General features: G+C 49.0%; 1 protein-coding gene across 1 annotated transcript in view; it reads right to left on the reverse strand.

The window, feature by feature from the left end:
• The window catches only part of GREB1 (growth regulating estrogen receptor binding 1), a 69670-nt gene extending 56732 nt beyond the window's left edge, over positions 1 to 12938 (reverse strand). The window contains exons 1-3 of the mRNA XM_027113798.1: positions 12766 to 12938; positions 7774 to 7881; positions 5195 to 5371 (exon numbers count right to left, since the gene is read on the reverse strand). Coding sequence (XP_026969599.1) covers positions 5195 to 5371; positions 7774 to 7881; positions 12766 to 12922 — 442 coding nt within the window. The 5' untranslated portion in view covers positions 12923 to 12938. The remainder of the gene's footprint in view (positions 1 to 5194; positions 5372 to 7773; positions 7882 to 12765) is intronic.
• Between the last annotated feature and the right edge of the window lie 3860 nt (positions 12939 to 16798).

Raw genomic sequence — 16798 nt, forward strand, 5'->3', positions numbered from 1 at the left:
CCTTGATGCCAACAGGAGGACCAAGTGGACTCATCGTAGAGCTGAGCCCAGGCAAGCCTGGAAGACTGAACTCGCTTAGGGGCACATTTAAAGCCTCTGCGTCCTACGGCACAGGACAAGAACTGTCCCATTCAACTGTCTACACTGACCAGGCACCTGCAATGATTTGCTGTGTCCACATCTCCTTCAGGGCTGGCCAGTCACAGAATCTCAAAGCAATCAGACCCCTGAGACTGGATGCATTGGGAGTCCTCTTCAGAGTCCAAAGTTCCCTCCAGGAATCAAGTGAGTTGATCCCACGAGTTGCAGAGGAGAAATCAAGAGCTCCACCACGCAAGGCCAGGGTGGTGGTGAGTGAAATCTATGGCCCCAGCAGCCACGGAGTGGAGACACTCGGCTAAAACGTGGTGGTCTATGTCAGCGTCCTGCTGCCTGAAGCCAGAGGGGGCCTTTCTGGGAGATGACAGGGTTCAGCTCTGAGGCTCTGGGAAGGCTGGCTTTATAGAGGCAATGACAAAACCACCTCCCATGAACTATTAAAATCCAGAGAATGTGCTTGAAAGACCTTTACATACTGTAAAGTCTATTCAAACTGGTCTCAACAGAACTGTTGGTTAATACCAGAGAAATGTGATGATTTAGGTTTTCTATCTGGTGACCCTCCTGGTTTAACTTCACTATCTCACAAAGGCCTTCCCTGTGACCTTGCCTCGCCCACTGGTACGTCTGGTTTCTAAGGAGCAAGGTTCTTCAGCGGGAGAGACCCTGAAGCTGAGACTAACTTATTTTATCGTATGCTCTGGCTGACAAGTTTACAAAGGGCATTTCAACTCAGGCCAGGAGGACCGTGGGGTTCTGTGCATAAGCTCTGCCTTTAAAGGGGATAATTCTGAGGCCTCTGGCTACTGTCCAAAATAACATCAGTTTGTGAAGGTTCAAAACATCTCTCCACAGAGAAAGAAGACATCTAGATTACAGAAACCTTCTGGGTTCTCTGACTGATTTGAAGCAAATTTAATATTCCTTAAAAGGCCCTAGAAATAAAGACAAATCTCTTGGAATAAAAGGCAGGCACAGGTTAGTTTATCCTTCCAAACTCCTGCCCCCTGTGTACCAGAGAAACAGGTAAGGTACCGAAGAAATGCCGGCACCATGCTCTATGTTTACGTGTTGTTAAAGGGACAGGGAGGAAACTACCATGCAGAGAAAACCAACAGCCTTCCTGCCATTCACTGTCACCCAAACAGGGCACTCAGCTTAACTGACACGACCACCAGTCCGTCAGGACAGCAAAACCTTCTTTTGGGAAATGAGAACCAGAGAGGCTAAGTAGTTGTCCAGTGTCTAGATCCAGAGAGTGACGTGTGGATTCTAGCATGAGAATGGAGTGCAGACCCAGAAGCATGGCCTTCAAGGCTGCCCCCAATGCCCTCCAGCCTCGTCTCCTGCTTTATCGCCCCTTCCTCCCGCTACTATGCCGAATTCCCAACTGGACTTTATATTGCTGACAGTTCTCATACCTTCTTCCTTAGTGTCAGAGTTACTGACATTTGTGTATTTTCCCCCATAAATATCCCCCTGCTTCCAAAGGACCGGGAGCACGGTACGTCTGTGGGGAGGCGTGGGCCATGTCTGTGTGTGTAAGTGTGTGTATACAAACTAGTGCCTGACACAGGAGAGGCAGCAAATATCTGGAAGGAACAGGAGAGAGGAAACAAGATAACTATCGAAGTGCACACTTAGCATCTCCGCATACATTTTGACAGGCTTTTGTTTTCTAACGTTCTAATGTTTCTAATGTTTTCTAACTTTATAATCTAATGTTTTTATTTATTCTTTGGTCTCCAACCTGGGCACCTTGAGATAAACTGCTCAACTGTCATCTAAGAATGAGGCCCTGAGAAAACTTCCACGCTCCCCGGAAGGGATTCTGACCCTGAGGGTTCAAAAGATGATGAACAAGAAGCAGAACTGCAAAACCAAGGACGCTCGGAGCGCTTCACCAAGGCCAGCACCGCCATCCCTTTCCAGAAATAGCTAAATAGCTTACAGGCCTTTTGTCCTATGAGAACTGTGGACCAGTGCTCCGTTCCAGAAGCAGGGAGGGGAGCCACAGACGAGAAGGGGCTCCTCCTTGCAGTTCAGAAATAAAAGTGGAAACCCTGGCCCTACCAGGATAGTAAGGACAGGCATACCTCGTTCTATTGTCCGTGCCTCTGTTTCTTCACATCTAAATGCTAGGTAGTAACACCTCACTCACCTGCCTCATTTTAACTAGAACAGATTCTCGCACATGAGAAGCGCTCAGGAAAGTAGCCGCTGTCAGGTTCCTTTGTTGCTGCTGCTGCTGCTGTCTTTCTCCCACTGGCAATCCACCCATTTATCATGACCCAACTCCATCACCACATACTCTGAGATACTCTCCCATCCCTGGGACTCGGCACGTCCTTCGGGATCCTCTAGCGCCTTAAGCCCTAGGCTGGGACCTGCTGCACAGAGATTTCTGTGGCCGTGGGTGCGATCTCCGAGCTGAGTCCTGGTTGGCCCGTGTCTTCCCACAGGCCCTGAGCTCCCAGGAAGGCCCAGGTCCCACTTGGCTTTGGGGCCCTGGGTTGAATTTAAAGTTCCCCTTCAGTTTGGGGTTATACATTCCATAAATGCTTAATTATTTGCGTTCCAGATGCACAAAGAGCTTGTTTACTCCCATCGCAGAAATGAACAATCTAGCTAGATGTTTTCTTCTCCTATGTCTTAGCTATCAGCCAATTTCGATGAATTACTATCAAAAAACTGAAACACCCATCTAGGTTTTCACTTTCTCAGACCAAATCCCTCAGTTGATTCAAACTCACTAAAACAACGCTCCCTTCGTTATAAATTACGGGGTGGGGAGAGGCACCTCAAGCTGTGGCTTCCCCCAAGATATTCCACAGCCTCCACTTTATGGGTCACTAAAAAGCGCTGAGCCCCGGCCCCCAGAGGGCTGCAGGGCCACCTTGTCCTGTGCAGCCATCAGGGTTAATTGCAGGAAACCTAAACAGCGCTAAGTGTGCAAGCTGAGAGCATAAAGCTGTTTTCAAAGAAGAAAGCATCGGTTATTACCAGCCGGCCCTTGTCACCCACCTCCGATGGCTTCTTGGCAAGCAATTAACAAAGACCCCACTTCCTCTAAGCTCCCCGCCTGAGGGGCTGAAGTTGTTCCTGGGCTGGTGGTGAATGAACTGAAAGATTCTTGTCTCCACATTTCGAGACCCAGAGCCTCCTTGATTTACCACCCTCGCAATTCCTTTACAGTCACAAAGGGGAGGAATTCATTCAGGCAAACCCCCAGCCGTGGCCAGATCAAACGCGAACCAAGTCACCAGGCCATCTTCCCCACTCATTTCGTCCTAAGCGGCCTCGATAAGCAAATTAATCTGAGACGCAATGACTCTGTGAGCTTCCTTGGTAGAGTGAATTTTCTGGATTATTCTTGCTTTCAAAAACTAGTTACGATATCTGTTTTACACATGGTAGGGTATATAGCTAGTGGGAGGCTGCTGTAGGGCACAGGGAGCTCAGCTCGGTGCTCTGTGATGACCTAGCTGGGTGGGATGGGCCGGGGGGAGGGAGGTCCCAGAGGGAGGGGATATATATATATACATAGAGCTGATTCACTTCATTGTACAGCAGGAACTAACGCAACATTGTAAAGCGATGATACTCCAATTTAAAAAAGAAACAAACCAGTTACGACACAGGCCATTTCAGAGTACTGAGTAGAGTTCCCTGTGCTCTACAGCAGGTCCTTATTAGTTATCTATTTTATATGTGGTAGTGTGTATATGTCAGTCCCAATCTCCCAATTTATCCCTCCTCCACCTTAAGAATCTAAAACACACAAAAAAGAGTGGATATATGTATATAACTGATTCACTCTGCTGTACACCTGAAACTAACACAACATTGTAAATCAACTATACTCCAATAAAAATTTCAAAAAAACAAAAACCAGTTACGATAAGCCCATGGACCTGCCTTAAGGGAGTACTGGCCACGACTTTTTCTCCCCCTGGTCGTTGCCCCAGAGCCATGTCCATCCCTCCAGTGAGCGTTCGTCTGCCGTGTTTCAGAGTTTACACACCACTGTGTCCCTGCGGCCCTCGTGGCAGGAACCACTTCTGTTTCTTCTCTGGGTCGATCCTCACTCTCCCCTCCCCACCTCCACCCTTTGGTCCTTTGCACAGAGCTTCAGACATAATACCTCCTCAATAAATATCCACTGCGGTGCGTTTACCTACTCGGCTTTGGGGGGCCATATCAAGCACAAAAGCGAGGTTTAAATGTTTGTACACGTGGGAAGTGCAGAAGGAACTGGGGAGCAGGGGAAGCCAGCTGGCTGGGCTCTCGGTCCAAACCTCACGTCTCCCCTGATTTTGCTCCACTAATGGGGGAGTGAGCTGAGCACAGGGCCAGGCACACAGAAAGAGCTCAATAGAAGTCCGAGCAGAGGGGAGCCGGGCTTCATAAGGCTTGGTCTCGACTCTGCACTGCAGCTGGGACCCTCTGGGCCAGCGGTGGTCCAAAGATCAAAGCCACGGCTTCCCTAGGCTGACCTCGACCAGGTACGGGGTGGGGTGTGGTAGTTAGAGGGTACCATCTGGAACCAGGAAGACCTGAGTTTGAATCCTGACTCTGTTCCTTTACTTGTGCGCCCTTGGTCAAGTGCATTAACAGGTCCAAGCACACCTGTTAAGCCAGGATAAGAATGACGGGCTGGTGAAGGGTAGAGCAAAGGAGAGAACGGCAGAGGGTGCCCGGCCGTCCCTCAGGACATGACCGTCCAGGAGGCAGGGCCACACGCTCGGCCTTCTTCTCGCCCTGCCTCGTGTCTGCTGGCTTCCGAGAGCATCTAGGACAGGGTTTGGATCGCAATTCTGACACAGTAGGCACTTTGGAAAGGTCTGACGAATACGTGTACAAGAAGAATTAGTGCTGATGGGTTTTCTACAGGAAGGTAGTCAGGTTTTAAAAGTAACTCTCCTTTGCATTCCATTCCACAAAGAAATAGCCCAGAGTGATGAATAAACAGGGTTGTGTGACACGCTGATGAAGAGGCTCAAAGGTGGCCTGTCCCCCAAGGGGACCAACAGCTCTCCTTGTGCCCACCCGCCAGGCGGCGGGAGCCGCAGAGAAGAGCAGAGGAGCAACTTACCAAGAAGGGCGTTGTGTCCATCGTCATCCGGCAAGAACCTCTTGTCAACGGCACACACCAGGAGATGGTCCGGCAGGCTGGGGGACTTGGCGCCCACCAGGAGGAAGCCCGCGGGGACATCGATGGGCTCGCTGGAGATGGAGACGAGACGCAGGTCCTTCCCTGCCTGGCAGAACCCTAGGAGGGACAGACAGGCTCACACGCTGCCCAGCGAGTGGTTCCCACGGAGCCAGGATCCACGCAGGCAAAGGGGTGACAACAGTTTGGTCTCGTCAGCAACCACCGTGCCGCTGGACCCGGCTGACTTGCAAATTAATTCTGAGAACACCCTTAAGTACATTACCCTTACATGCTTTTCACTTGCCAGTTACAACCATTCACAACAATAAAGTGATTAGGAAGAATAAAAAATTTAAAAAATTAAATTAATTCATTACTCATGACACTTAACCACATGCTGCTTTTCTGACTATCGGTGTCACCGTATAATACACATTAATGTAAAATGAAGCCCAGCAGGAAAGAAGGGTAGACCAGTGACGGTAAATTAAAACGTAGACAAGATAAATCCATACGGGACTGTGAGTGAGTCGATGTCTTCTCCACCCTATATTTTATGTGTACGAGGCAGGGGCACGTGGCAGGAATACGGGCTGAGGACAGGCTGACGCTGGTGGCCTCACAGGGCCCTCATCAGCAGAGGGAGACTTTCACTCTATACACATGAACCTTTCATATTTCAGAGCTTTAAAATATGTTTCCTATTTAAAACTTAAGTGTCCAAATATATTTAGGAAAAAAATGGAGAAGAGGGAAACAGCTGAGATCTATTTGGAGGGGCCCTTTCTGGGAATCTCCCTCCCTGAAGGCACGCGGAGCCGGATGCCCTGTGGCTTTTCCATCTTTAGTTATCGACAGGGACGATGAGAGTTAACGTGAACCCTGATGACCCCAAGGCCTTCCCTGCAAAACTCTACGGTACTTTAAGAAGCCTCTCCTCTGGTGTACCTGCTTTACCATTTACAAGGCACTAGTTCCGAGTTCTCGCATCTGCCCCTGGGTGAAGCAGTGAGAGGCACCCACTGTGTACAGCACCAGGTGGGAGAAGCCCTGGGAAGTTGTCATTTGAGAGGTCAAGTCATCTGCTCAAAGCTGCTGGGAGGGGGGTCAGGATGGAGCTTGGGGCGGCCCCCCTGCATTGTCTTGGGGACGTCAAACCAGTTCCCACAGGTGAGGTCAAGGGCCCAGCAGGTCTTTACCTCCATGACCCAGGCCCCTCCCATTCTGCACAGCAGCCACTTCCTTCTGAAGAGCTGGAGGAAAAAAGGTCGTGGGCAGTCCATGTTCACTGTGCCCACCTGGAAATTCTTTGAAAATCATGGTGGTGACCACCGGAGAGTTTGCCATTCTCTTATTTAATTAGGCGGCCTTTTAGCTCTTGGACACTAGAAGTCCTATATCACAAAGAGCTACTGTATCTGTTGCCCTTTTCCTGGAAGAGCAGCCCCAGGGAGGGCTGACTCCCTCCCCTGCCGGCCATCGCGCACAAGGTCAAGTCCAGGCCCCCAGGGAGGGTGCATGGGGCCTCCACGGCCGGTCTCATCACTCATCCAAGCCCTGCCTGGCCACCCCTCAGGCCCCTACCTACATAAACTAGTAGCAGTTCCCCAGATGGGCCGTGTTCCCCCTCCTCTAAGCCTTTGCACCTGCTGTTTCTGTCGGGAATATCCCTCTCCCCCAGCCCTCTCGGTCTCCTGGCTAACTCCTGCTGACACTCCAAAACCCATAGGCAGGGCCAGCTCCTCCAGGAGGCCTTTCCCCAAACGCTCTACTGGCACCAGAAGCATCTCCCGTGCTCCCACGGACCCCTGCTGGCCCAGACCACCCCAACCTCCCAGCACTTTCTACACTGCATGCAGAGGGTCTGCTCACATAGCTTTGCTACACTGGGAGCTCTTGGACCTTTTATCTCCATATTTTCAGAGCAGGGCCTCAATACTTATTTTACTCAATTAACTGACCAACTAAGTAGTGACACTCCTTGACTGGTATGGTGACAGGTCAGGTGAACTTCCAACTGCTCAGTGACTTTGCCAGGTGGGGGAGCAGCAGACTAGAAGTGCACTCCAAGACCCTCAAGCGCAGAGCACAGGCTCCCATCCCTGAACAAAGGTGCCACCGCGCCTGGCATCTCCAAGCCTCGCTCCTCAACAGCAAAATGAGGATAACCTCACTGACGGTGAGGAGTTCCTGAGATAACGTATTGATAGATCTGCTTTTTCAACGGTAAAGCAGCCACAGATGTGAAAGATGACGCCTACTCATCAGTGCTGATATAAACACACGGTGGACGCTGACCTCAGCTGGGATATTCTGGTTTCTAAACGGCCGATGGAGAAAAATTAACTTTTGGATCGGAATGCGTTTGTAATGGTGGGGCTGTGCGAAGAGTGACAGGGCCCCACGTGGCGTGGCCAGTGCCGCCGGGACGCGAGGGCCCGCCGGGCCACGGCCTGCTGGCGACGCGGGCACGGTCGCACCTCCGGGCCCCTCAGCACGCAGCCTGGCGGGCATCTCACCGTCCGTGGTGCAACTTCCTTCGGGCGGGGGGTGCATCTGGTAGGGGTTTGGGGGACAGTTCCCTTCCCCTTCCTCTTCCTCTTCCTCATTTTCCACTCGGCTTCCACCTAGACGTGGGAAAGGAGAGCAATGAGTAAGTCCACGGCGGGTCTCGGCAGCTAGTAATTAACCAGGCCTCACAGACACACGATTTAAGGAGGCCATTATCACCCTCCTTTACTCGCGGTGAAGGCCAAGACTCACTCAGACCGGAAGTCCTTCCCAAGGTCACAGACTCTGGCTCCAAGCCTGGCCTTGTGACTTCAAACGCAGGTCCACGTCACCTCCCAGCACCCAGAGCCACACACGTGTGCACGAGCAGCAGGGCTCAGCACAGACATAGCTGTTGACAAGGACTGAGCATGCAGCCTGCACACGGCAGGCCCTCCAAAAACATCTGTGTGGGAGGAACCACGGTGTAACATAAGGACCATTTTACAGCTAAGGAAACTGAGGTTCAGAGAGACCCAGTGGTTCAACAAACCGTTAAGCAGCACAGCCGGTATGTTCCCAGTTACACCCGACACCCAAGCTGCCATTCTTGCCACTAACTGCATCGCTTGCTTTGGAACCCAAAGTCCGGTGGGAACAACCTTTACATTTATTTATCCCCAAGGGAAGACTGGATGTATACAAACCGGAAATGCGAACACCCGAATTTACCACACTCACCAAAAGAAGCCATCCCAGAACAGGCCAAGCGACTTTAAGAAAGTTTTTTTAAGTGAAATAGTATTTTAGGAGTAATGGTAAGTGTGGAAACGGCCAGGAGAGCCAGGAGAGCCAGGAATTGGCCAGGAAAATCCCACTCCCCCTGTGTGTGAGCTTCATCACAGCAATGAAAGAGCTGGTCTTCCCCACAGGCTCTCGGTTCCTGGAGTGTGTGGGCCCAGCCCGTATTCTGTAACCCAGGCACCTAGCAGAATGCCTCGTGCAGGAAACTACTTCCCAACTGGTCTGAGCACACACAGTTATACCTTATTTACCCAGCCTGCTAGAGAAAGAGGGTTTCACATCAATGAATTTACAAACTCCTTCTAACTTCTTTTAACTTCTTTGGGTAAAAAAATCCTTCTATCTTTAAATGTCATTTAAGAAATAGGATCCAGATTTCCTCATGGAATAGGGTCATTACAAGCATCCTTAGATACCCTAGGCCGGGAGACAGATGTTTCTTCCTTTTTGGTTTCTCCGTATCCTCCTCTAGTGCTGACCCCTTTGCTGCCAATCCTACTCTCATCTTAGCTGGCTCTCACACTCTCCATCCATCCAGTGGGTTACGTGGCTTTAGGTTAACGATGAAATTGTGCGCAGCAGAAAAAGATCGACTAGAAATCTGGGAACTCGAGTTTTAGTCCTTGGGTCTGCCATTGTCTGTGTGGCCACAGGAAAGTTACTTAACCTCTCTGTGCATCAGATCTTGCATCTTTAAAATGCGGGGGTCACAGAAGGTCACTTTGAGCTGTGACAGTCTATGTGGGGATATGTGGCTCTCAGAGTTGCACAGAACATTCCAGGTGTGATTTAATCAGTACAGGGTGCTGGGAGCATAACCTCAGGGTGGTCACCATTTTAAAGGTGCCGGAAGGACGAGAGGCAGAAGAAACTAACATCTTAGGCCGGCCCAGGCCCATGACCTTGGGAAGGTCACGGCAGGAAGTGAGCAAGAATTCCTAGTGTCTCCATCCCTCCAGGACGAGAGGACACAGAGGTGGCGGGGAGACTGTGAAAAGCTTACCCGGGAAAAACATAAAGGGCGTTGGAGGGGTAAAATGCAGAGCCTCCTTCAGCCGCTTCCTTCCTGCCGTTAAATGCAGGCAGGGACGGTTTTAGCAGGAGGTCGAGTCACGCCCAGACCCCAGGTGCCAGCCATGCCGCTCGGGTCCTCACAGGGGCCCAAACCATCCTCTGGCCGTCTATGGAGTAGGTGGCTTAGAAGGCTGCACAATCAAGACTAGTCTGTAAGCCAGAGACTCAGCTCCAGGGGCTCGGGGGAGGGGGTGGGGGTACAGCAAAGCACCAACAATTAGAGTGAAAAGGGGAAGCCGGGGACTTCGGCGCTCTGAGGGCACACACAGGAATGTCTGCACGTTACTCTGCTCCACCGAAAAGAACAGGAATCCAGACTGTCCGAGAGAATGAAAGGAGAGGGTCTTAAGCCTCTGCAAGTCAAAGAAAGGGCTCAAAATCCCGTGGCTGCTAAGAAAGCAGGATTAAAGGTCAAAGGTCTACATCAGACATTCCAGGGTCTTTGATGGGATCCTTCAGCCAGCAACAAGCCCAAGGAGACTTCCTAACCGAGGCCAGACTAAACCAGACTGTTTACCAAGGTCTCCTGGCAGGATGAGAGCTTTAAAATGGCCTTAGACAAAACCAACTGGACTGGGAGCTCAGGACCTTAAAACTCAACCACAGGAATCCAGGGGTTCCACGGCTGCACTGCACCCCATAGAGGACGAGGGCATGTGTTTTAATGATTAGAGTAAATTTTGTTTTCTTTCCATGAGAAGAAACCGTATGACATTCTGAGTGGGTAGGATTACAGGAATGTACCTGCATCTTGTTTAATAAATAAATACTTATCCCCAAATACTGGGGTTGTATTTGTTTTGTTTGGTTGGCCTTCCTTTAAAAAACAAATAATACGTAAAAGATTTCTCCCCTAGAAGGAGGGGGTAATACCCCTAATTCGTAGAACAAAGTAACAAGGGCCCTCTGAATCGCCCTCACAAATACAGAAAATGTTAACAGATCAAGGGGTGTTTTGGGGTACCAGCACCCTGGTCATTAAAAGCATCCTTAATGTTGCTGTCTGAGGAAGGACAGCAGTTAAGATAAGAGACCTGACAGAGAGACAGACTGACAAAACAAGCCCTCTGCACCACGTTCTATGAGGCAGAAACCAGGGGCTCAAGCCCAGTGCTTGGTTGATGGAGACATTTAGCAAGTCGACAAGAGTCTCCCCCTTTTCACCAACCGCCTCCTCCATCCTCCCAGTACTAGAGAAACAAAGTCTCGGAGGATTCCTCTACGCTGTTTGCCAGACAGATGGGAAAATCATAGAGAGGGCCGGCTCTGGTTTTCATACCAACATGAGGGGCCGACCAAGCCGGCTGCCAGCTGGCAGGGAGCCTGCGGCACTCAACATGGGGGGCCCGGGCCGCGCAAGCCTCTAAGCTGTCCCTGGAAAGCAACACATGATGAGGGCAGATGAGGGCATCCCAAGGAGGCAATGTTCGGGATGCAGTCTCCCGTTCAGAGGCCAGCAAAGGTTGTCTATGGAGAGCTTCAACCCCAGGAAAAGCTGACTGGGAAACTCCAGGGCTTTCTCCCCGCCTGTCCCCAGGTCAACATCCTTCAGAACGTCAAATCCATCTTCCATCTTCCCAAATCATGGGATTTAATTACTGGTGGAGGTAGAAGCACTTTGTTGATTTTAAGGTGCCATTCGAATGTACTAAATTATCTATCATTAGATTGTTCACTTATCATGAGCAGCAAAGCCTTTCAATACTACAAGAAGTTAAGGAGGAGCATTTGATATATATTTCACAGAAGTCTTTCAGCTAGCTGAAAGCACACAATCTACAAGAGATCCCCCAGTAATTTCTCAAACGCCCCCAAGGTCACAGTAATGCTTCCTGTGCCGGAAAACCTTGGTACTTTCGACTTGAATACCAGAGAATTCTCGGGCTTCCTAATTCGTGCTTTGGATCACAATCTACTTTCTCCCAGACCCAGATCCAGTTCCTTTAGGTCCTTAGCGATCGCTATTTGCAAGGTTAATTTTGTAAGGACGTTTTAAATAGTGACACGAGAAATGCCTCCCTGCTAGAAAAAGGGACTTTCAGACATCACACGAGGACCTCTGAGCCTCATTTTCCCTTACGTGCAACCGTCCCCAGCCCACCATCCTCACCCTGCACACACACACACACGTCGTGATCACCCCAAGACAGGACCCGGCATACTGCATGCTTCGTTAATTTGTTAACTTTTGTTTTAAACCAGAGCCCTCTTTCACTTCAAAAGCTAAGAGAAGCGTGCAGGTAACTTCACGTGAAAGACAAAGTGACAAAAAGAACTTCCTTTAGCAGTAACTCTCATACTTTGGATTGCTGTGGGTTGCTTTTGACATGAAAATACACGACTACAAAACAAACAAACGAAAGATTGAAAAATACAACCAGTTTATTCTCTGGATAATTAAGTAAACCCTAAACTTAACCCCATGCCTGAAGATAATTTATTCCTGGCACACGTTAAATCTATAAGGGTTTGTTCTTGGTTTTTAACAGTTTCTAGAGGGCTCTTGTAACTGCTATCACAAAGAAAAACTACACTCCCTTGCAAAGATATGGCCACGGGCTTCCCTGGTGGCGCAGTGGTTGAGAGTCCGCTTGCCGATGCAGGGGACAAGGGTTCGTGCCCCGGTCCGGGAAGATCCCACATGCCGCGGAGCGGCTGGGCCCATGAGCCATGGCCGCTGAGTCTGCGCGTCCGGAGGCTGTGCTCCGCAACGGGAGAGGCCACAACAGTGGGAAGCCCGCGTACCGCCAAAAAAAAAAAAAAAAAAGATATGGCCACTAATCACAAAGAGAAAAAATATATAACTGAGGGTCAAAAGCATGTTAAAATGTCTTACTTATCCAAGTGAGCCATCAAACCTTTTAATAAGAGTATAAGTAACAACCAATTCAGAACAGGCTGGCATGGCTTTCTTTCTCCTACTAGTCCAATGAACCATTTTATTCCTTGCAACTTTATGGCTGAAACTTACCTTAGTCTTAGCCAAGTAAGGATGGGATGCACGTGCACCTTTCTCTTTTCTAATAATTCTGTTCTTCCAGACCTAACGGTTTCTACAGTTTCCTCAGAAGAGGAAAGAGTTTCCAGTCCCACTGCTAACATTCTCACACACGGTAAAAGAAAGGCAGGCACGCATCTCCTACCTTCTAGGGCGGAAAGCTGCTGCTCCGCTTCCAGGTACAACTGGGAGAAGACGGGCCTGGGTACCAGGCTGTTGGAGCGCAGAGAGGCCTCGATGGAGTTGTGCAGGACCTCCTCAAACCGCGTCGTCTTCAGCTGTCCAGCGTAAGAGTTTCCCATCTCCAAGAGAGACGAAGCAGTCTTCTGTTTAAAATGGCATTTCAGTTTCAGTTAAAAAGCCCGACCCTGAGCGTGAAGCCCAAAGGTAGAAAGGATCCCCGCTGCAAGGAGGGGAGAGGGCCGCGTATCCCCGACGCAGCCAAAAGGAGGGGCAGACGGCTCTCAGCTACGGCTACTGCCGGGCAATTACAGGAAGTTATATAAGTAACAGCTTTCTCTAATTTAGCACTCAGAGAGCAGAGTCTGACACCTCTTAGGAGATCTTACTAGAAACTGGCTCTTAGTCATCTGCAGGTTTCACAGACCCCCAGCTTTTCCCTGAGTGGTGATCCTGCTTTTGAGAGACCCCAGACAAATGACGCTTTCTTTTCCCTGACTTGAAGAAGAATAGCCCTGTGCCACTTTATGTGTGTGACGGCGGCTGACAATGCAGCGACCCATGACCACCAGTTCCCAGTTTCAGGATTACGGGACTCGGCCTCCCCTCACCCTCTCAGGAGGAAGGCTAGCAAGCAGATTTCCCCTCATTGCCTCCTCTGCTAAAAGGCCAATTATGAACACTTCCTCTAAAATGTTTTTAGTTTATTATGTTTCCACTAGACAAGTGATGCAGAATTACATCTGGAAATCTGGAAATTACACAGGAGGGTGGAAAAGCAGGAGGAAAATCACTATGTCCATCCCCCAAGATAAACACTGTGATTTTTTTTTTTTTTGGTAGCAGCTTAAGATCTAATTCACCTAACACCCCATTCATCCGCTATATGTAAAAGAGATAAACAACAAGGTCCTACTGTATAGCACAGGGAACTATATTCTATATCTTGTAATAACCTATAATGGAAAAGATTACAAAAAAGAAGATATATATGTATAACTGAATCACTTTGCTGTACACCAGAAACTAATACATGGTAAATCAACGATGCCTCAATTTTTTAAAAAAAAGGTACAACTCAATGGTTTTCAGTATATTCCCATGTGGCACAACCATCACACAATTGATTTTAGAACACCGTCATCACCCCCGAAAGAAATCTCATACCCTTTGGCTGTCACCCCTAAGTCCCCAATCCTCCAGCCATAGGCAGCCACTAATTTACGTTATGTCTATTAGACATATTAACAGAATCATACAGTATGTGGTCCTTCCGTTAGCGCAACGTCTTTACCATTCCTCTGTGTTAAGCACGCGTCAATACTCCATTCTCTCTGATACTTTGATGCATTCCTTCCAGACTTAATTCTTTGGGGCACGGGAGGGAGCTGGGAGACTGTATCCACATGGTAATAATCCCTTTATGATACAATTTTTGATTCTGCTCTTTTCATCTGACATAAACATTTCATCCAAACCTCTTACAAATGCTGTTAGAAGCAGTTTAATGGCTGCATCGCATTCCATTGAGTGAAGGTTCAGGTATTTGCTAAGACATTTCTCTGGGATCAGACATACGGTTAAACCCCTATATTTAGTGCTTCCTAAGAATGGGCATTTAAATGTATATTCCTTCCTAACGTTTTCTGTTTAGTTTCTATTTCATTTCGTTTTTGGTTTAGATCTCCCTTTTTCTCTTTCCTTTTGGTTTAATTTGCTGTACTTTTACCAAACGTCTAAAAATGACTCCTTCATCATCATCATTATTTTCCATCTTACTGCTTTGATAAGGAAGATATTTAGGGCTATACATTTTCCTCTGGGTGCCTCTTGTGCTGTGGCCCCTAGGTTTAGTATAAAGTGTTCCCCTTTAGACAGTTTATGATCTCCCTTTTGAGTCCCTTTTTGATCCTATAATTATCCAGGAATGTAGGTTTAATTTCTAAATAGTCTGAATTTGGGAGGAAGAAGGATTAGTCTTATATTATTTATTTCTAATTTTTATTGGATAATCATGACTGTGGCCTTTAAAAACTCGACTTTTAAAATTTGTTAAGGGTTTCTTTTTGACAGGTGCCAGATGGCTTTTTACAAATATGCTGTCATATGAGAAAAGATTAAACTCTCTTCAAGGTATGAAAGTAGACTATTCAACTTTCCTACATCCTCATATATTTCATGCCTCCTCTACTACTAATGTCCAAAGTGCCATTTGACTTCAAAATAGAACAAGGTGGGGAATTCCCTGGTGGTCCAGCGGTTAGGACTCCACGCTTCCACTGCAGAGGGCCCAGGTTCAATCCCTGGTCGGGGAACTAAGATCGCGCAAGTTGCACGGTGCAGCCAAAAAAAAAAAAAAAAATAGCACAGATGCCATCCCCGACGTGACCACAGGACACTGGCTTCCTGCTTCGTTACAGTGACACACACTCGGTCACACAAGTTGTGAGACTGGCTTCACATCCCAGGCACCTCCTTACACATCACTCTGACTTAAGACGTATATAAGAAATTCCCCTTGTTCTTGTTCCGTAGGTGGCTAAGCAATTTCAAGATGGGACCGTTGGTGCCCTGAGGAGCTCTGGTTTCCCTCCTGAGGGTAAAATGGGGGTGTCGTCAGGTTGATTTTCTGCCTCTGTTGTAAGAAAGGTTCAGGCTTCCTTCTTCCAACTAAAAGTAAATGGAAACCATTAAACACTTCCTGCCTGGTGCAATAATTCCCGAGCACAGGGCCTCCCCTCGGTCAGCCCCTGCTTACAGCCTGGGGAAATGAGCTGGTGGGAGGATTGCTTCAGGAATTAGCACGAACAAAAAGAAAGCGCTCCTGAAAGAGAGAGGGAGCGGCTGGAGCCACCTAATAGCCTGAGTCAGAAGAGGCTCCCAGGCCCTCTGCCTTTTCTCTTGACCCGCAGCCTCCTTCAGTACATAAATGAGGGATTACGGGCCACATGTGGGGACGCCTGTGTCTGTTTCCATTCAGGGTGGTCCATGGAAAGCTGCCGCCAATTAATAACATCACGAATGCCTCCTGTTTCTATAGATCTTTGTCTGAAGAGCTTAACGCGCACAGAAAGCAGCTCTACTTCTGGCCCATTTTACCTGGAGCCCCTGCAGAATGATGCTCAACGGTTGAAAGAAATGCTCGGGGCATCCAGACCCTCCCTTCCCAAGGTCCTGGGCCGCTCACCTGGCAGCGGATTGGCACCCTGAGCCCAGAGGGCTCCAGCGGTTAAGGCAGAGCAATGCCTGGTGTGGACAGAGCAGGAAAGAGGAAGAAAGGAAACTAATATTGTCAGGCTCCCGTGTGCCAGGCCCCCTGCTCAATACACTTGGTAGCCGTGTGAGGGATATTACGAAGCCCATCATAAAGATGGCAAATCCAAGTCTCAGAGATGATAAGTAACCTGAAAGAACTCTTGTTGGAAGAAAACAGAATTCGAGGTGGGGGGAAGGAGAGGGGAAGGGGAGGGAAAGAGGGAAGGAGGGAAGGAGAAACACAAAAGGGAGAAGGGCATAGACAGAAGAGCGCTCACACTCAAAAAAATGGAAATTGTGGGCTTCCCTGGTGGCGCAGTGGTTGAGAGTCTGCCCGCCGATGCAGGGGACATGGGTTTGAGCCCTGGTCCAGGAAGATCCCACATGCCGCGGAGCGGCTGGGCCCGTGAGCCATGGCCGCTGAGCCTGCGCGTCCGGAGCCTGTGCTCCGCGACGGGAGAGGCCACAGCAGTGAGAGGCCCGCGTACCGCAAAAAAAAAACAACAAAAAAAATGGAAATTGTATTTTACAACCTTAAGCAAACATCAAAGCTTTAATGTCTAGAAGCAAAAAGTGAGAGAGACAATGACCCCACTCCCGATCTAATGAGGCATTTGAAATCCTGAGTAAATGCTGGTAACTGGAGATGGGGAAGGAAACTGAGACTCGTACGACAATGCTCTGGCCCTTTCTGTTAGTCCTACTGGACCACAATCAAATGGTGTGGAAAATTCCTACCTACA

This window comes from Aethalodelphis obliquidens, unplaced genomic scaffold (assembly GCF_003676395.1).
Source record: "Aethalodelphis obliquidens isolate GAN/ISIS:26980383/991018 unplaced genomic scaffold, ASM367639v1 scaffold12, whole genome shotgun sequence".
NCBI classification, from domain to species: Eukaryota; Metazoa; Chordata; class Mammalia; order Artiodactyla; family Delphinidae; genus Aethalodelphis; species Aethalodelphis obliquidens.